Here is a 20804-nt window from a genome sequence, read left to right as displayed (position 1 = left end):
GGTATCATACGTGCTGAGGTGCAGTGCCACTGGTGCTCTTGGTACCGGCCGTGATGAGGATGGCCGTTTTGGTGACATAGCCCCTTGAGGTGCTGAGGTGGATCACTTTTTGGATCCCCACTGTTTGAGTTCCTTGGACTGTTGGCCTGGATCAGAAAGTTTTCTAATAAAAATAATTTGAGCCAGAGGTCTCTGTCTTTCCATGCCCGCGATTTTAGCTTTGTGCAGTGAGGGCATTTCTGAGAGATATGCTGCTCTCCAAGACAGTGGAAGCATTGTGAGTGACCATCCAAAAGCAGAATATGCTTTTTACAGGAGGTGCAGCGTTTAAAGCCAGGTGATCCAGGCATGCCTGTGTAAGCAGTCAGAGACTGCAGGGAGAGATTAACTGGGAGAAAAAGAAGAAAGCCCCTATACTAATTAAGATTTTTTTCTTTCTTTTCTTCTCTTTTTTTTCTGTAAACTAACGAAGTAAACAACTATTTAAAACTCACTAACTATTATAATTAATTTAACTGGTTTTAAAAAGTATAATCATGAAGATGCGAAGAAGCTAGGGAGCACTGCTCAGTCCATCAATTGCTGGAGGCAGTAGAGAAGGAACTGAGGAGTGGGGGAGGCATGCGCGATGCCTGCAGCCTAACAGCGCGTGACTGCTGGCCTATGAGGCCCCAGGGACGCTGCTATGAAATCTGCTCTAAGGCTTGGCAGTAGTGCACCAACGTAATGTGGAGCACCCACGGGGACATCTCTCTAAGAAAAAGTATACAGATTTCCCACCCTCTGAGTGAAATTTTCCTCATTGCATTTTTAGAAAGCTGTCAATGAGTGCCTCCCCCATCTCACCCCAAAAAAAAGGTTTAAAAAGCAACTTCTGAAAAAAGGTTGGAAGAATGGTGTCTTTAGTCTAAAAGATATATGAAACATAAGTTTTACATATCTGAAAGGGCTGTTACACTTGTGGACAGGAGGCATAAGACAAGAAGACCTTAGTTCAGGGGTTAGCAACCTATGGCACGCATGCCAGAGCTGATTTTGAGCAGCATGTAGCAGCAGCTCAGCCCCTCCTCTCCCATGCAGCAGTGTGCCTGTGCTGTCGCTGGAGACTTCCCTCTTCCCCTGAGCCTAGCGGCGGTGGGAGGAGGTAGTGCTGGGGCTGAAACAGTGCTGCCTCTGGGGCCAGCCCAGGAACTGTGTGGCCACGGCAGTGGCACCTCCGGCCTCTGGGGCCAGCCCAGGAACTGCGTAGCTGTGGTGCCTCTGGGGCCAGCTGGGAACTATGTGGCTGCAGCTGCAGCACCTCTGACCTCTTCAGCTGCCACCCAGGACAGCTGGGAAGTCAGCACATTGCTCTGGCCCCAGCTTCATCCCTGGGGAAGGCTGGACCTGGGGCAGTGGTGTGGCATGGGAGTGCCAGGGAGCTGCTGTGGCGGTGGCTGCTGCTGCAGCGGGGGATCGGGGTATTGTTTTTTCTGCCATCATTACTGGTGGAGCGGTGCTGGAGACAGAGGCTTGTGTGCTACTTAAAAGTATCAAACTACGAGCCTGAGATTGGAGAACTTAGCAAGGGAAAGCCAGGCCAAGAATCATACTAAACGGTAAGATTTGCATCTTACTTTATTTATTAACGAAGCTGCTAAAATGTAAGCAGGACTATTATTGACTTTAAGAAGTATCAATGGCATGCAGACCTGTAAACAGAAGTTAGTTAAATCTTGGCACGACACTTCTGAAAGGCTGCCAACCCATGCCTTAGTTTGTAACCGGGGAGATTTAGGTTAGCTAGTGGGAGAATTTTTGAAACTATAAGGATAATTGAGCACTGCAACAAGTTCTCTGGAGTCATTTAAGAACACATCAAACAAACACTCTTTAGAGGTGATCTAGGTATACCTAGTCCTGATTGTGTGTGTATGACACACACGTAAGTGGTGGATGGGCAGGAGGAGGGCATGGACCTCTTGCGGGCTATTCCCGCTGTTCCAACTGTACATTTCTAAGATTTCATGATCTAAAGTCAAAGAAATAATGAAAGTTACTTGGATGTTAGCTCATCAATATGATGACCCAAAATAAATGTATAAAATATGGAAGTTGTTATAATAGGCTTTCCCTTCTCAAATGGCATTCAGTCACTATCACCACCTTGGCATTCCCTTCTGTTTGTAAGAAGATATAAATAGCTGTAGAATAACTCATTTATCTGAGTGTCAGTTTTCAGAAAAAGACACTTTAATTTCCCACTGCTATGGGGTCTTCCGGTTGCAATACCGCAAATCTTTCTCTGCCCAAAAAGTCACAATAGCTCCCCCCACCCATATGCTGAACGCTAAAATATGCTGCTGACAGGCTAAAGTGGAACATTAACTGCTGCTGTTTATTCAAACTATCTCCTTCAAGTAATTGTGGTTCAACTTGCTGACTTAATAATTGAGCATATGGAGTTCAAGAATTTTTAGTAACTCTTTAGTGTAAATTTGCTCACCTTTTTATAAGATTATTTTATAAATGTATCGATAATTTTGTCTACTGAAGCTTCAGGGGGTAGCCAAGTTAATCTGTACAGGATCAATTTTAAAAAAACAACAAATAGTCTGGTAGCACTATAAAGACTAACAAAACATGAAGATGGTATCATGTGCTTTCGTGGGCACTGCCCACTTCTTGAGATGACCAGGACCAAAATAAATAGGGGAAAAGGGAAGGAGGGTGGAAGAAGGAAAAATGGGAGGCAGGGAACAAGAAAAGGTAGTGGGTAAAAAATATCAAGGGGAAAGCCGAGCTGGAATGAAAGTTATTGATATATCTATAATGATGAAAATTTCACTCAGAGTGCCATGAGTGCTATTAAATTAACTCAAAATTAAGGGTGTAATAAACTTTAGAACATTTTCAAAACTTCTTAGTTTAAGTATTCTCTTCAATATTCTTGCTTTTCAAAGTTGTCGAACTCTTATGTGGCTATAAATGGCTGAATTTTCAGTAAGAGTGGGTTCCTTTACACAACTATTTTAGGCATTTATAATTGTCTTCCCCTTCACACACATAGATGAAAATCTATTCTGGTGAAACAACAGGTCTAAATTGTATGAAGCTTCAAAATGTAAAATAACGTATAAGTACTTCAAGATCCTTCAGAATGGAAAAAAATGCTAGATACATGTAAAAATGGACTACATTACAAAATAGCTTGTTTTCTAACAGTTACTTACTATTGACTGACATGGGTAAAAGCAGCTATCTAACAATATATTTTCAAGAAGATCTTGATCTGCAAGAGAAGAAAATATTGGTAAAATATATTTGTAGAATACTGTGACATTTGAAGTATCTCATATATAGTAGCCCAATGTCTGTGACTCTGTAACGCTGAAATGCTGGCTGTTCCCTCTAGGAAGCGATGTTGCCTCCCTGGCCGTTCCCTCTGGGTGGCGCTGTTGCCTGAGTCACGTCCTTCGCCTCCCTCCATGGCGCTTGGTTGACTTCTGCACCGCTCAGGTGGGCCACCACAGGGGAGCAAGCAGCATAAGCGGCCATTTGGGCGTTGTGATCCTCATGCAGCACAGGGATGCTGCATGGGGAGCATGGGGTCCAAATGGCCGCTTGCTCCCCCTCAGTGGCCCGGCTGAGCGGCACAGAAGTCAGCTGAGCGCCACGGTGGGAGGCGAAGGGGGGCGGGGCGGTGATATGTTGCGTGACAGCGGCACCAGGCCCTGCCCCCAGCCGTGAACATAACTGTCCCGCCCCCCTTCGTCTTCTGCCGTGGTGCTCAGCTGACTTCTGCGCCGCTCAGCCAGGCCGTCGCGTGGGAGCAAGTGGCGCAAGCGACCGTTTGGGCTCCGTTCTCCCCATGCAGCACGGGGAGCATGGAGCCCAAATGGCTGTTTGGGCTCCACGGTCCCCTGAGTAAGAGGCAGGAGGAAGAGGAGAAGAGAAATAGAGAGTGAGAGGCAAAGGGGGAAAGAGAAGAGACAGAGAGAGAGGCAGGAGGCAGAGGAGAGCTGGTGGGGAGGAGGCAGTAGGAGGAGGAGGGAGAGAGAGAGAGACAGAGGGAGAGACCGGAGGCTCAGGAGAGAAGACCGACATGAAGGAGAGACCTGAAAATCCCATCTTATGGTGGGCTAATTGGTTAGTAAGTCAATAAAATTCATAACCAAGGCAAAATTGAAGAATAAATTAGTGGATTAAAGACACAGAAAGTTGTTTAAAATCTTGTGATTTTGCTTAAAATGCAAAAAGTATAATATCAAGATAGCTAAATTCAGATGACATTCATGTCAGAGTATTTTAATTTCAGTGCAAAACATTTTAAAATGTATATTCGGCCACATGTATAACTTAAATGCTTAAATTTATAAGTTCATGAAAATTATACAGGTGTCCTGATCCCTTAAGTTTCTCAATATAGCAATTTCTACTTTATAGTCTTCCCAATAGAGGCTCTCTAACTTCCAGTGGAAGGCAAAAAAAAGAAAAAATTCCAGCTGCCATCTACACTCTGAGCTACAGAAGTGGAATGGCTTCAGTTCTCTCCCCTTCTGGAGACATAGGGTGGAATCTTGGCCCCACTGAAGTCCATGGCAAAATTGATATCAATGGCATCAGTGGGGTCAGAATTTCACTCATCATTTTTAGAAATCCTGGGAATGAGAAGTATATGAGGCACCTTGGAAGTGAGAATGGTAGATGGCATTCCCAACTCTAGGGCTCAACATCCACTAATTGTTGCTTCAGACTTTTTTTGTGCACAGCACTTCCAAGATAAATCTATTTTCTTAAGAAGGAAATAGATTTATATTATTGCACTGTATCTGACTATTACTTAAACCCCACACATAAACCATGGACAGAATATTTTTCTTAGTACCTTTGACTCAACTAATCTACAATGGTATCTAGCAATAGAATGGTATGCATGACAATTAATGATGTCTTTGCCCATAAAGGAGAGACAGCATGAAACAATGCCCATCCCCATTCAAATGTGTTGATACTACAGGTTGAACCTCTTTAAACTGGGACTCTTTGGTCATGCAATATCTGTAGTCCAGCAGGACCACGGATGTTTCAGCAAGGCCGGCGGCAGGAGGGGAGCCAGCTAGGAGGCCAGTATCTGGGCCAGGGGGCGGGGCAGAAATTACCTCCCCTAATATGGCAAAATCCCTCATCTGGGATGAGCCAGGTCCCGAGGTGCTGCACCAGGGAGGTCTAACCTGTACAAAGTTGTTTGACATCACTAAGTGGCTCCAGTCATCTTTGCCCACTGTTGCATGTGCCTTCAAGCAACTGAAAGGACAAGATAGCCTCCTGCTGCTATCCATGAACTTCACTTTATGCTACCAAAAGCACTGCTTTTACTATTTTACAATGAAGAAATCTGTCCAGTTCTGGTACCCTTACATTAAGCAATACCTTATTAAAGGAGTCTGTTCATACTTGTAACTGCCAGTCATTTACTCACTCTTAAGTAACAGGTGCAGAGTTGGAAAGCTAAGAAAGGGGTTCCTAATTTCTGTTGAGACACGTCAATTTTTCTTCTACTACAGTATTTTTGGGTTGGGGATAGAAGGAAAAGAGGACATTCTCACTGGGCCCTTTATTTGTGACAACTCTGTTATGCATTTCCATTGGTAAGGAGACTAAGAGGGGTATTCATGTTCTTAGATTTCTGCATACAGGCAGGAAGATTTAGGGTATATCTTGAATTAATCTATTTTATGGTTTCAAATATTAAGCACTTCAATAACCAATCAATTCTTTTGCTTTTGTTTGGCTTCTTCAGGACCACAGGTATCTGGGTCAGAATTTGTGGCTTCAGTGAAAGGTTGGAGGCTAAGACTCTCCCTTCCATGACTTAACCTGCTTGCTAGTCTCCTCCACTGAGATTACTCAAGTTAGATCTGAGACAGATTCAGACCAGTAGTTTTCATTGCAGAAAACAGCAAACTGTCTTTGATTTTCATGCTAGTTTGGGGAGAAGTATTGTGCCTACTGCAGAAACACCACCACTGAAAGCACTGATAAAGCACACATTAGCTCTATCCTTTTAAAGGGCATTGTTTGTCTGGGCCAGCCAAGCTCTGCTAACCAGAATGGAAGGGAAGATACAGGCAGTCCCCGGGTTACGTACAAGACAGGGACTGTAGGTTTGTTCTTAAGTTGAGTTTGTATGTAAGTCGGACCTAGTACATATTGTAGGGGAAACTCTAGCCAAACATTTCTCCAGAGCTCAGTTTTATTCTCCCACATCTCACTTCCCTAAGTCCTTTATTCTCAAGCTGAGGTGTCTGCTGAGAAAAGCCGCTCCGCGTCTCCCTGGTCTGCTGGGGGGGGGGGGGGGAGGGACGCTAGCTTCGCGTCTCCCTGGTCTGCTGGGAGGAAGCAGCTAGTGCGGGGTTGCCTCACTCCATTTGTAAGTAGGGATCCGATGTAAGTCGAATCCATGTAACCCGGGGACTGCCTGTATATTGATAGGCTCCAACTCTTTGGGATACCTGTCCAAATCCAGGGAGATAAACATCCTGTAGCCTCCTTTCTTCTTTGCCCACTCCATTAACATCTATGCAACGCAATTTAACTCTTGTTTATAAACAAGGCAGTGAAAAACAATTCAGTTTTCTGAATTTTCCAGAAAGCAATTTCCATTGTTAGTTACTGTCTGTTCCTTTGAATGTGCTTAAATTAACCTTTTTCCTGTTTAGTGTAAGGATGTTAAAATTAATCAACTAATCAAATAATCAATGGAATTCCCATTGACTATTTGATTAGTCAATAAGGACGCTTCCGTTTTGAAATGTAGCAAGAGCCTGCCTGGCACTCCACCTTTGAAATGTACAAGAGCTCCAATAGGGGCTCTTGTGCATTTCAAAGATTGAAAAACTGCATGGAGCCAAGGACCAGCGGGGGACTCTGGGTCCCCTGCTGGCCCTAGACTCTATGCAGTGTTTCCACTGAGTCCCTGCACCCCCTCCCACAGAGCTGGAGCTGAGGGGAACTGGCTTTTAAGCCGGCTCCCCCTAGCATCCCCTCCTCTTTCCCTGCAGCAAGAGTGGGGGAGCGACTAGTCAACTAGTATGTCTAGTCGATTAGTCATTTACATCCCTAGTTTTGTGCACAAGACTTTTTAGAAGAAAGTTTCTAGGAGATAGTCTTAAGATGTTTCAAGACTATACTTTACTTTTTGTTCATTGCATTTTCTGGCACTCTGATCCCCTCATTAATAAGAAATCTTTTTGTTCCTACCTCAGAAGAAATACTGAATTGCCATGAATAAAAAGTAACAGTTCCTTAAGTTTCTTTTAGATTCAGAGCTGGGTGAAAGATGCCTGTGCTATATCTTTAAGATGAGAATGTCACAATAGCAAAAAGACGATGGAATGTACTTCTGTTTCCATTCCTCAAATGTCTACGGTTTAATTCTGAACTTTACCCAATGAAAGTTTATTAGTATTTGGTCAGGAAAAATTATTATTTTCTATTTGATAAAGGGAAACTATGATTGAGCATCTGCCCCACACTATCACTATAAGGGTTAAAACCCATACCTGGGAGAGGGCTGAGATGGTGGAGCCTGCAGTTGAGGTATAACCAATTAGGGGCCCAGCTGGAGTGGAGGAGAGAGCACTCTTGATCTAGGTGGATTGCCTGGAAGCTAGAGGCTTCCTGAAAGGGTACATCTCTAGACAGTGATGCTATTTTGGGATATGTCCAGTATCCTGAAATAGCATTTTCTGCATCTTAACAACAAGCCCATTATTACAAAATATATTCGAAACAGGCTTGCTATTCCGACGTCCCGGTAAACCTCATTCCATAAGGATTAAGGGACTTGTCGTAATAGCGGTCCATTTCAAAATAAACTATGCAATTTGTGTAGCTCGAATTATGTAGCTTATTTCGAGCTATACAGCACTGTACAGATGTACCCAAACAGAGTAGAGCTAGGGAAAGGCAGGCAGAGCTGGTGAGCTCTGGTCTGACCTCACTCCCAAGCTGCAGGGCCTGAGGCAAGACTTGAGAGTACTAGGGCTGCAGGGAGACACCCAGGATAGGAGGAGACAGCAGGTCTACACCCCTCTGCCAATGAGTGGCCATTTTAAACTGCAGTTTTCCCCTGAGGCAGGGTCTAGAAGATGCCTGGTAGTGGGTCATTAAGATAAGGTGGGTATAGAGGAAATGGGGGTCACCTGGGAGGGAAGGACCCCAGTGTGTCAGGGCACCAACATAGGACAGTACTAGGAGGAAAGGACACAGTGGGCAGGAGGGACACTGAGCTGAACCAACAGAAGACCTGCCACAAAGGCTTGGACACTGACAAAGAGGGCACTCTGAGGCAGGAGTGCTGATTCCCTAAGTGACCAGCAGGAGGTGCCACATTGATGAGTCCTGTCCCGTGACAAAAACCTAATGCCACCAAATACTTTAGGTAGTTCCCATGAATACTAACTTGTTCCTCATTTTTTTTAATACTGACTCATGTTTGTGATGCAGTCATACTGGGATAAATCCTGCAGAATGCTGAGTCCACCATCATCTACTGTTAAATTCCCACAAAATATGACAATGCCCAGTATCTCTCTATCATGGGTCTCACTATTTCTAGAGCAGTATTTCCCAAATGGCGCTCCGTGGAACCCTGGGTTCCGCAAGGTGGAACTCAAGAGTTCTGCGAAAAAATTCTACTCCCCCACCCCCTGCAGAACCCGTAGGCAGCTTCCATTGGGGCTTTGCCAGCAAGGACGGGCTTCTGGGGGTGCGAGGCTTTGGCCACTCCACCACCCACTGTGACTGCCCACCCCCAAGCACGGCCTGGCCCCTCCTCATCCTGCAGGACTACCCTGTCCCGGTGCCTTGCAGCCGACTCCCTGTCGTGTGCAGGCGGCTGCTTTTACAGCGGTTGGTGCTGGGAGGGGGAGGAGTGGCCAGAGCTGAGAAGCCACTCTCAGACCTTGGCGTTTTTAAACTGCTGTCTGTGTGGAACCTGGCTCAGGCTCTGCTGCTCTCCCTCCCGCACCTGGGGTGCGCTCGGGCTCTGCTGCCCCCCGTGTGCTGCTGCTCTCTCTCCCCTGCGCCCCTCCCCAGCCTGCTGAGGAAGTGGCAGACTTTGATCTGGAGGGCAAGGTCAGGGTTTCTAAACCCTCCCCTCCCCTTGCCCCTCTTCCCCGCCCCGCCCCCTCCACCCCCCGTCAGTGGGAAGCATAACCTGGTGCTGCAGCTCCTCTACTTTTACAAAGAATATTCCTTGATAACCTAAAAATCCCTCAGTTAATATTAAGGCCATGTCAAAACACAGTGGTGGGGTGACTGGTCTGATGGAGGTGTCAACTCCTGGATAACATGCATTCTCCTCTCTTCCCCCCTACCCCAGGAACAAGAGCATGTTGCCTGGAGGCTTTCCCTGGTGTAGCAGGGTGCCAAGCCAGGTAAGTGTCCCCCCTCATGCCCAGACCCCGCACTCATATCCCCCTCACTCCACTTCTCCCACCCCCCGCAAGAGCCCGCATTCCCAGTTTGCTCTGACACCCTGCCCCAAGTCCCCTCCCTCCAGACCAGACACCCTGCCCAAGTCCCCTCCTATACCCTCCCTTCTGGCCAGGCACCCTGCCCCAAGACCCTCCTGGCCAGACAACTCTGCCCCAAGCTTTCTTCTGTACTCTTCTTCCTGGCCAGGTCTTTGCAGATCATCTTTGTGATTTATACACAAACATCATGAAATATTTTCCAACCATAAATGAAAACAATAACTGGATTTGAAATCCCTTAAGTATAACAGGAAAGCCAGTCAGTTTTTCTATGCAAGATTATGAAAACCTAATTGAAATCACTTCATATGGCCAATTAATACAAAAATTTAAAGAAGTTTCTCTGATTACGTTTGTGTGGCTTATGTCAAGAATATTCAGCTTTATCAAGATGTGCAATTCGTCAGTTGTTAACCTTCACCAGCACATACTTGTGTGAAACTGGGTTCTCGAATTATTCAGCAACAAAAACAAAATACAGAAATCGACTGAATGCAGTGCCAGATATGCAAATCCAACTTTTTAGTATTAAACAAAATATAAAAAGAATTTGCCAAGAAAAGAAGAAAAACCACTCTTCACATTGAAAACTGCCAATATAATTCATATTAGTTTTTGAGCTTTAGTTTTTTGTACACATTAAATGTGATTTTTGTTTTTAAATATGTGCAATTAAACTAAATGTTGATCTCATGACCTTATTTAGCATTTGTTCATTATTATGTTGTGGTGCTCAGGTCCTGACCCCCCACCACCCCTTTTATTTTTTGGTTCGACAAATTTTCCCTAGGGGTTTCTCGAAATTCTTCCGAGTTTAAAAGGGTTCCATGGCCAAATAAAATTGTGAAACACTATTCTAGAGTAAATACAGACACAACACATAATTCTTTGAACAACTGCCTTTTGGCCACTTCAAGGACAGTGTGGACAAGTATGACAAGATGGGTGAGGTAATATCTTACTGGACCAACTTCTGGTGCCGAGAGACAAGCCAGCATGGCATTTGTGCAGCCTCTAAAGTTTCTAAAGAGAAATGCCATGTTTGCCAGTTGAGCAACTGTTATTCCGCCCTCTCGCCCTCTTTGCTTCTCAATTTTTGAAATGTTTCTTTCTCTCTTGGAGTCTTGTGGAAGAAAACAAGTCCTCACTCTGCGTTTTGGTAAGCAACAAGTCAGAGGCAGTTTATTTCGAGCAGTTGCAAGGGAAGACTGCGGTCGGATGGGAGGGGAGTGGCAGCCCCCCTTCCTTAAGACAGATCTTCAAATACAAGCAATTAAAAGGCCAGTATATATACTTTCCCATTACATACATCAACGACTAACAGTTATCTCCTTGCCCAAACAATCAGAAGACTGGACTCAGCCCTCGTGAAATCCTGACAGGGCACCCAATGCGACTACTGGCAGCGTCCCCACTGGCCCTTGCCCAGATGGACATTCATTTAATGGATGATACCATGCTTAATTATTGCCAGGCATTAATTAAATGTGTTAGGTCTCTTTATCCACAGGTAAAGAAAGACAGAAGTCCCAGTTAGACGGACTGTGGAAGAAAACAACACAGACTGTCAAGCACTGGAAAGCTGCTCTGCAGGCGGAATAACAGGCTATCCAGGCAAATGATTTGCTTGAAATAGTATTCCACTATACAACTGGGACTTCTGTCATTCTTCAGCCACAAAAAGGAGTGAAATTACATGGGCAAGTACCACCAGAGGACACAGCAGAAGTGTCAAATATAAAGTGAGAAGATGCTGCTACAAGCCTGCAAACATTGAACAAAGCTAGGTGACATGATTTACAAATGGCCAAACAATATGAATACTCAAACTCCATTTTGGTGAGGATGCAGCTTTAATTTACTCTTAAAAGACTGTCCATCCTTATCCTCTTCACCCTCTTCCTGATAGGGTAATTCTGGAAGATTCCCCTAACAAAACATTTCACATCTATTTTAAGCTTCTATTTTTTAATGAAGACCAACTTGATATAATGTATTTCAAAATAATATTTTAAGTTAGTGTCTTTTTCTAAGAAAGCAAGGGAAGCTATTGCTCAGCAAGATGTCTCTCCCTGAGTCTTGCTGATGACCTACATGGCACTAGTCTAGAACAGTTATTCACAGCGCTAGCCAATCAACCTGAGATGACTCTGTCATCAAGAGAAGAACTGTACCTTACCATACTATTTGGTAAAGTTTGGCATTTAGTAGCCGGCTGTGTTCTCATAGGGCTAGATACAAGTAAGGATGTTAAATATCGATGAATTTACTAGTTGAGTAGTCGATGGAATTTCCATCAACTACTCAACAGTCACTCCCACATTCCTCCTCTGAAATGTACAAGAGCCCCAGTGGGGGCTCTTGTGCATTTCAAAGTTGGAACTCTGCGTGCGGCCAGCGGGAAGTCCCGCTGACCCTGGGCTCCACGTGGCACTGCCCCTTTGAAATGCTGTACCCTGGGCTCCACACGGCACTGCCGCTTTGAAGTACCCCCTCTTTCCCTCTCCCGCCCTTTGCTGCCTCTATCTGATAGAGGCAACAAGGGGGTGGGGAGAAGTGAGTAGTTGACTCAACTATCCGATAAGCATTTGCTTATTGGACAGTTGACAAGTCCTTAACATCCTTAGGTATGAGAAGGCAGTGTGGACACAAAGGTTCTTTGTGGTCTTGGTCTCCATTCAGCCCTCACTCCATCCCAGCTCCCCATGTGTTGGGAGGTCGAATTTCATGCTACTCCTCATGAGCCACACCTCACTCCTTCCTCCCACATGGAAAGAACCCATAAATCAACTTCTCAGTTAAAAATCATTGTTCCTGTTCCTATGCAGGAATAACATGGGGAAGGGGAAGAATCAGGCTCTTAATTTGGATGAATGATTTAGTTGATAATGGTTAACACAGCATGTTCTGTTTGTGAAGGGAGTAAAATTTAATGTATTTACTTATTGCTGATATGGACAGAATTCGCACTTCTTTTCCTTTACAGGAAACAGCAGCAAAAACTTAATGAAAAATAAAACAAAGTACTTACACTATTTTGCTTTGTAACAAGAATTTGTTACAGTATTCAAACTGTTTAACAGATAAAAATGTTTCCTTCAAAGCACTTGAGCATAGCTGATCTAATATACACATTGGCTCTCTCATAAATACTGATGTCCAACTTTCTCCCCAGTACACCGTCCACTACTACCCATTAATTTCAGTTGTCCTGGGATGCTAGTTGATTTAAAACTAATCTTTAAGTAAAATAAACACAGAAGCACAGGCTAGCATTTTAACTACTGAACCATCCTTCTTGCCCATCAATGTATGTGATCATACCAACACACTCACACAGGTGACTGATAGGGAGAAACCAGGGGGCCCCTTCAGCCACGTGACCTTGTAGCCAGACATGAACCCCATCTTGTCCCTCCTCCCCCCAGACAGCAAGAGAAAGGCAGTCAGCCTTTGATGCCCTGGGAACGCAGGTGTGCTGCCTGTCCCTGACTCTACCATAAACAGAAACCAGACAGTAAATGGGCTAGCTGACGACCCGGGGCCTCCCGTCGCCCTGATGGCTAGTACCAGTAGTTGACACGCCTGCACTGTCCCAGGAGAGGAATCTTCGCCCATTACATACCAGAGGTGCCCATTGTCTGCATTTTCCCAGGTGTGAATGAGTTTCCCTTCATGGGAAACTTGGCATTCAAAGCCATTTTTCCTAATTGGCCACCTGAGACCAGGAAGAAGCCTACATGACCCAAAGGGTATAAAGGGGGGTTTAGTAGCCCACCCCATTTGAGCTCCAATCATCTACACCTGCTGGCAGGTATTGATTGTCTCCCGAGGTCTGTGGGATGCCCAACCTCGCCCTACTTCTTCCTGAGGGATTGAGAGAAAGACGTTGGCCACGCAAAGTCTGGAATGCAGGGGTGAGAATATATACCTGCTAGGTGTCTATTTTGCATGCATTTAATAAGAGCTCAGAGAACCAAAAGGGTTTCATGGTAACTGTAAGTGACTTATTAGTGTAATTTCTGTCCTGTCCTTTGTAGTGGCTGTGTTATCTGTAACACAGTAGTAGCATTTAACAGCTAAGTTTACCCTGTAACAATAAACCTGTAACTGTTTAAGTTTTAACCTGACTCCTTCAATTGCTGTAACAGAACCAAGCACAATTTAAAAGAACTTCAGCCGGTCATAAGGGACAGGTATAGGAAGAGCTTGGGTGTTTGGATTGTGTCACTCCCAGGTGACAGATTCGTTGGGGCATCTCTCAGTCTTTCTTGGACTGCCCGCTGTGAAGGGATCCTGTATTCTAGCAGCTAAAATCTGAGATGTAATAGGCTCTTCCTATGAACCCAGGGCGTCTGTCAGCCTGTTGGCTGCCTTCTGCGACGGGACCCCGCTCCTAGCAGTAAAGACACGGACGTTAAACCTTTTTCTCGGTAATACACACACACACCCTGCTCTGACCGTCGGCTGACAGACCTCCCACCCCTCATGTCCTGGCCCTTCTCCAAACAACCCGTCTTTTCAGGTCCCACCTCTCCCTGCCTCTTCCCCCCCAACCAAGGCAGGCCAGGGGTCTGGCCCCAGCAGTGAGAGTGGGGGGAGGAAGGGAAGAAGCAGAGCAAGGCAACCCCAGTTTGCTATGGTCCAACCAGGGCATGGGGGAGTTATCCTGCCCCCTCTCCTGTAGCTGCTTTCTTGGCATGCAAAGCAGCTGGGGCCACCTTGCTTCGCTTCTCCCCATCACTGCCGTTAAGGGTTGTCACAGAAGACTCTTATGTGGGGCCTACAGCTCAGAAGGCTCCGATGGAAGTTTCCACCTCTGCTGTACACAGCTTATCATAGCCTGGGATCCTGCCGGTGAATCTCACCAGGGTAGACCTCGGAGAGTGCCCTGGATTCCCCCAGCAGAAGCAACATCCACTGCGGCCTGGTGCAAGGTGACAGGAACGGAACACCCTGAAACCTGAAGGGACATAAGCATTTCTAAGTGCCTGTTGCTCTCTTATGCATTGCTCTGCCTATGCTGATTGCAGTAGCTGTGTAATCATCTAGCAATATTAAGCCTGTAATAATAGTGATGTAGTGAGATTAATAAAAGCAACTATCCCTAATTGACTCTGTTGTGAAGCGAATCCATAATCCTGTTTGGCCTGTGAGTTGACAAGGGTGAGGGTGGAGACCTATTGCAGGTTCAAGGCCCTCCTCCTAGTGTCCCCACTGGCATTTGGACACCTGTGATCCCTCATGCCCCTCCATGTGTTGTCCCTGAACACACATAACAAATACTTCATATAACTGTTGTATATTTTCTGCACTACATCACTTCTACTAGTGACAGGGGAAAGAGCTTCTACTTACATTTCAGAGCACTAAATGCCAGTTCATAGGACGAGCGCTGGGAACATTCATCTTTAAAATCTGGTAGGGATGGCTCTAGTTCATTACCATACCTTACCAATATTTTATCCTCAGGCTTTTCATTACGAATGCCTTGAAAAATTTTAGCTGCATTTATGTATACAGAGTCTTGATAGCCATTGTTCTCAATCAGACTTGTTATACTCTTTTCAGTGGTCTCTCTCTCATTTGAAATTGCCATTTCCCTGACATTTGAAATGTCACTTGACAACACCAAATTACTTTTGGAACTTGGCATTCTTCTCTTGTTACTATGTCAGCACAATAAAATTAGACAAGTCAGAATTCCACTGTGTCTGAAAGAAATAAGAAAAGTTTGTGTTAAAATTAAGTTAAGAATCAGTTTCATTAAACACCATAAAAATAAAGAAATACTTCAATTTTCTGATCTAAGCTCCAATTTGGTAAACATGAATACATATGCTTAACTTTGACACACAAAAGTCAAAATGTTATTTCACTTTAAAAAACAGAAATTACTTTATATATAAATACTTTATAAATTATAAATAATTATAATAACTATGATTCTTTTAAATATGTTGTGCATATGGATTCCAAGATCTGCTTCTAAAGTGCCCTAATCCTGTGATATTTTGTACTAATGAAGGAACAGAGAAAGCTTGGCCTACTCCACCCTTTACATACAGGAATAAGGGTGTCTGCAAGGATATTCACAGATATGGTGTGGCCCCTGTGGATACTGCTAGCTAAAACTGATATTGTACTGCTGTAGTTCATGCACACGTAAGATCATTTTTAGCTAGCAACCACATCTGCATGTCTTTAAAGCAATGAAAGCCCCAGCTCTAACACAGGCTCAAGCCTCATCCCGCTTGCATCTACATACCAAGTATGGTAACCTAGGGTTCGAGCTCAGGATCCCAGAACCCTGCAGAGTCTGAGCCCTTATTAAGCTCAGACCTAGAGTCAGAACCCTATTGCTTTCCTGTGTGAGCACAACTCTAAGTTTACTCACATTCCAGAAGTTCTCCAGATATATTTCAGGTTTCCCAAGGACAATTTCCTTAATCCTTCTTATGCTAACAATCTGTGGTGCAGTCTATGGCTGCTTGCAGCCACACCTCCCTTTGCAAGTAGGAGCAGCTCACAAGGTGCTTGCAGGCTAGTGTACAACAGAGAGCCTGAATGGTTCTCAATTGAGACTGATCAGCAGCAGCTTCTTGCAAAAATGTCGTCTTCCTGGTCACAAGAGCATAGCCAGATTTTAGTTCATGCTGCTTAGGTGCCTCTGAACATGCAACCCTAGAGTGGGTGAGGGTTGAAAGTGGAGCTGTCCTGCAGATAGGCTGAGCTAGGAGCTCTGCTGCTCCTCCTATCTTGAGGACAATGGCCTCCCACACCACAGCTGTCCCCCTTCTTTGCAGGAGTACTCCTCTGTCCCTGCTCTGCTCATTGGTTCCTCTGCCCCTTCCTAGGATTACATGTGCAGGGTTGCCCAGGTAGCATGCTCTGTCTGGGTGGCAAGTGGGAGCTAGTCCCAAAACCTCTCCACAGACATGATGCCTTCTGAGGCAGTGGCTTCAGCTCCTCTTCACAGCAATACTGAATTTGCTTGAAGCAGAGAGCAAAGTGAGAGGTGGGAGGCAACCCCCAACATCCAGTCAGCCAGCAGTCATTCATTGCCCAGCTATGCTGAGCCAGGAGCTCTGCCACTTTCCCTTGCTACAGGGCAATCACTTGGTCTTGCTCCACATTGTGTCCCATTGTCCTGCCTCCCCACCCCTTCCTGGTGCTGCACGTATAGAGGCAGCCAGGCAGTGTGCACTGTGAGGGCAGTGAATGGAAGCCAGCCCTAATGCTTCCCCACAGCCTCCCAGGGATCCCTTATCCCTGAACACAATGCCCTGGAGATTCATTTCACTGCTCAGCAGCCAGGCTAGAGTATGAACATGTTTTCGCTGTTGTAAAGCAGGCTTTTTCTGTCCACGGCCTTCGCGTATAGCCCATCCTGCCACACAAGGCCCCTCACACAAAACCCAGATACTCAGAGGAGCATGGGCAGCACAATGCAGTTTTTGTGAATGGAATTTGACCTTATAGGCATCCTGGAACTCAAAGGCACGAAGAAAATAGGGAGGTAAGCATAACTAGATAACGCCTAGCTGAATTTACAGATAAGCCTCATTTGACCGTAGCTTGACCGGTCTTAGGGGCAAGGGGAAAAAGTAAACATAGGATAATAAAACACAGTTGTCTCACACTAACTATGCCCCATCTGGTCCTATCCACGAGGGGATCACGCATACATCACGAAAATTCCTATAGGGCAGTATTGTCATACTACCTCATCACTAGCCTATCAGGCCCTGCCAAATGCAGACCCTAGCATGGCATCAGACACCGAATTTTTGTATAAAAGACCCTCTACCCCTTTGTTCGACGGAGGTACCGTGTATTGAGGGCACGTGTCTTTTTTTGCCCGGCTAAAGGATTGATCACCCTGAGGCTGCCTCCCCACCCTTCGAATCAAATATAGGGGTGCATGAGTCCTGAGCATGCTCCAAGTTCTAGTGTGTCTTTCTGTTGTTATTGTTTCTGGATTTGTAAGTATTGCTTAAATGTATTAGTTATTGGTTTAATTAATAGTTAGATTGTGTTAATTTCACTGTGTAATTCTGTAAAGCGTATCTAAGTTCTGTTAACCACACTGTGTAAATTGTATAATTTTGTGTTGTATAGTAGTGTTGTATTTAGGTTAAGTATAAGTGTTAGAAATAGAAGCCCCGGAGTTGTTAAGTTGTAAAAGTAGATTTATGACTAACTCCACCAGCTGCCCTAAAATAACCATAGAGGGGCTGGCTTTGGACGGTGCTTTTATCATCATTATATTGTCTTTGTTTTGTATTTTTGTTAAGCAAATTAAAGACAGTGATTTGGTATAGTTGAATTGTAATCAAAGAAGTTTGTAATTAGTTAAGTACAGCTAAGTTTAGGGTTTTCTATGCTGTAAAAGTATTAAGCAATTGCTAGTTTAAAAAAAACCCATTTGCTAATTGTTAGTTTTGATTTTAAAAAAAAATCATTCCACTTAATAAAAATAATTTGTTTCACCATCATCCAGTAGTTTTCACTGGGTAGTCAGCTTTAAACCCTTGAGACTCCCATCACATCACCGAACCAAGGTGTAACATTCGCTACATTCCCCCACTTTATATCAAACTTCAAAACAGACAAATAAAACACACACAAACACACCCCAAACATTGAACATCCCAATGTAAAAATTAAGAATTGCAAAGTTTCATTTTAATAGTTTGACAGCCCAGAAGATGTCCTAATTATCTCAGAACAGCTGCACAGACATTTTTCTTCCAATGTGACTCAGCCTAAAGGTGGAGAGCCCAATTCTCAAATTAGATGGTAGTTCAATATAAAGCCTTCTCAAACTGCAGTCATTCTATTGAGACAGCCACGAACTGATCTAATTATGAAGTTTGTTTACATGAGCTCCTTGGGAGCACCAAAGCCCAATCGGTACTAGCTTCACAGTTATGAAATTAGATGGGCAGTAGAGTGTTCCCGCAGTGCACCACATACATAAGGCTTGAGTGTCAGCAAAAGACAGGAGCATGGAAGAAGACTAAGAATTCTGGGACAGCGTTACTTTGAAATGGGTCTCTGTAGTGCAGTGTGGAAAACAGAGTACTAGGCTCGAGTTCAAGTGTTAAAATCTGCATGCCCGCAGCTCCCTGACATAGGTGAACCACCTTGATACCCACTAACGCCAGGCTTATATTGTTGTTTAGACATACCCTAAAGTGCTTGCACACCGGTCCCCCAGGATGTGAACAGTAGAGCAGCCCCAACCATTTCTCAGTTCCTTCACTGGTACAGAATTTCACAGGATTAGGACTCTATAGAAGCAAGGAAGGAGAGCAGGTCACAGAATCCATATGGACAACATATTTCAAAGAATCAGTTATGAAACTAGGTGGGCAGAAGCCCTCCTATAGTGCAAATTACTGTAAGTGACTGTCATATGAATGATCATCATCATGGATTCCATTTCCGGAGTATGTCTAGACAGCAGCACTATTTCGGGATACATTCAGTATCCCGAAATAGTGTTTCCGTGTCTTAGTGTACGTCTACACAGCAACATTATTTTGAAATAACACTAGTTATTTCGAAATAACTTAGTCCGCATCTACAAATCAGGCAGTTATTTCAAAATAATGTCAAAATACAGTCAAGATGGAGGACTTCTTCCTCCAACTCCTGTAACCCCCATTGTACGAGAAGTAAGGGAAGTCAGAGGAAGAGTGCTCTATTTGAAATAAGTGCTGTGTAGACGCACCCACTTTCAAAATAAGCTACGCAACTGATGTAGCTCAATTTGCATAGCTTCTTCAGAGTTAAGGGTGCTGTGTAGATGCACCCTTAGTGACGAAGGAATAACGAAGACTTGGTGGGATGACTTGCATGACTGGACCACTGTCATGGCAGGGTATAAACTGTTCAGGAAGAACAAGTGGGGGAGAAAAGAGGAGGAGTTGCATTGTATGTAAGAGAGCAGTATGATTGCTCAGAGCTCCAGTACTTAGAGGGAGAAAAGACTATTGAAAGTCTATGGGTTAAATTTAGAATTGGAAGCAACAGGAGTGATATTGTGGTTGATGTCTGCTACAGACTGCTGGATCACGTGGATGAGGTAGATGATACTTTCTTTGGACAACTGAGAGAAGCTTCCAGATCACAGGCCCTGGTTCTCATGAGCGACTTTAATCACCGTGACATCTGTTGGGAGATCAATAAAGCAGTACACAGACAATCCAGGAAGTTTTTGGAGAATGTTGGGGATAACTTCTTGGTACAAGTGCTAAAGGAACTGACCAGGAGCCATGAGCAGCTTGACCTGCTGTTCACAAACAGGGAGGAACTAACTAGTAGGGGAAGTAGAGGTGGGTGACAACCTGGGAAGCAGTGATCATGAGATGGTAGATTTCAGGATCCTGACCAAAGGAACAAAGGAGGAGAGTAGCAAAATACACACGCTGGACTTCAGAAGAGCAGACTTTGACTCCCTCAGAGAACTGATGGGCAGGATTCTCTGGGATGCTTACATGAAGGGGAAAGGAGTCCAGGAGAGCTGGCAGTATTTTAAAGAAGCCTTATTAAAGGTACAGGAAGAAACCATCCCGATGCGCAGCAAGAAAAGCAAATATGGTAGGCGACCAGATTGGCTTATCAGGAACATCCATGGTGAGCTTAAACACAAACAGGAAGCTTACAAGAAGTGGAAACTTGGACAGATGACTAGGGAAGAGCATAAATATATTGCTTGAGAAAGCAGGGGAGTTATCAGGAAGGCGAAAGTGCAATAGAAATTGCAGCTGGCAAGGGATGTGAAGGGTAACAAGAAAGGTTTCTACAGGCATGTTAGCAATAAGAGGGTGATCAAAGAGAGAGTGGGGCCCTTACTGGATGAGGGAGGTAATCTAGTGACAGATGATGTGGGAAAAGCTGAAGTACTCAATGCTTTCTTTGCCTCAGTCCTCACGGACAAGGTCAGCTCCCAGACAAACGCACTAGGCAACGCAGTATGGGAAGGAGGTGGACAGCTTCCCATACTGTTAGGAATTATTTAGAAAAGCTAAATATACACAAATCCATGGACCCAGATTTAATGCATCTGAGGATACTGAGGAAGTTGGCAAATGTCATTGAGGAGCCTTTAGCCATTATCTGTGAAAACTCGTGGAGACTGGGACAGATCCCAGCTGACTGGAAAAAGGCAAATGAAATGCCCATCTTTAAAAAAGGGAAGGACAATCCAGGGAACTACAGACCAGTCAGCCTTACCTCAGTCCCCAGAAAAATCATGGAGGGGATCCTCAAGGA

General features: G+C 44.7%; 1 protein-coding gene across 3 annotated transcripts in view; it reads right to left on the bottom strand.

The window, feature by feature from the left end:
• The window catches only part of NSUN7 (NOP2/Sun RNA methyltransferase family member 7), an 88878-nt gene that overhangs the window by 56435 nt on the left and 11639 nt on the right, over positions 1-20804 (bottom strand). For 2 of the 3 annotated variants that reach the window (XM_006129491.5, XM_075930535.2), the window contains exons 2-3: positions 14880-15235; positions 3213-3271 (exon numbers count right to left, since the gene is read on the bottom strand). In XM_006129491.5, coding sequence (XP_006129553.2) covers positions 3213-3271; positions 14880-15177 — 357 coding nt within the window. In that variant the 5' untranslated portion in view covers positions 15178-15235. Of the gene's footprint in view, positions 1-3212; positions 3272-14389; positions 14485-14879; positions 15236-20804 lie in introns of those variants that run through there. The other variant, XM_075930537.2, reaches the window with a different exon arrangement.

The sequence above is a fragment of the Pelodiscus sinensis genome, chromosome 4 (assembly GCF_052426305.1).
Source record: "Pelodiscus sinensis isolate ZL-2025 chromosome 4, ASM5242630v1, whole genome shotgun sequence".
Classification (NCBI taxonomy): domain Eukaryota; kingdom Metazoa; phylum Chordata; order Testudines; family Trionychidae; genus Pelodiscus; species Pelodiscus sinensis.
The sequence above is the reverse complement of the archived record's forward strand: the minus strand, read 5'-3'. Positions and strand labels throughout refer to the sequence as shown.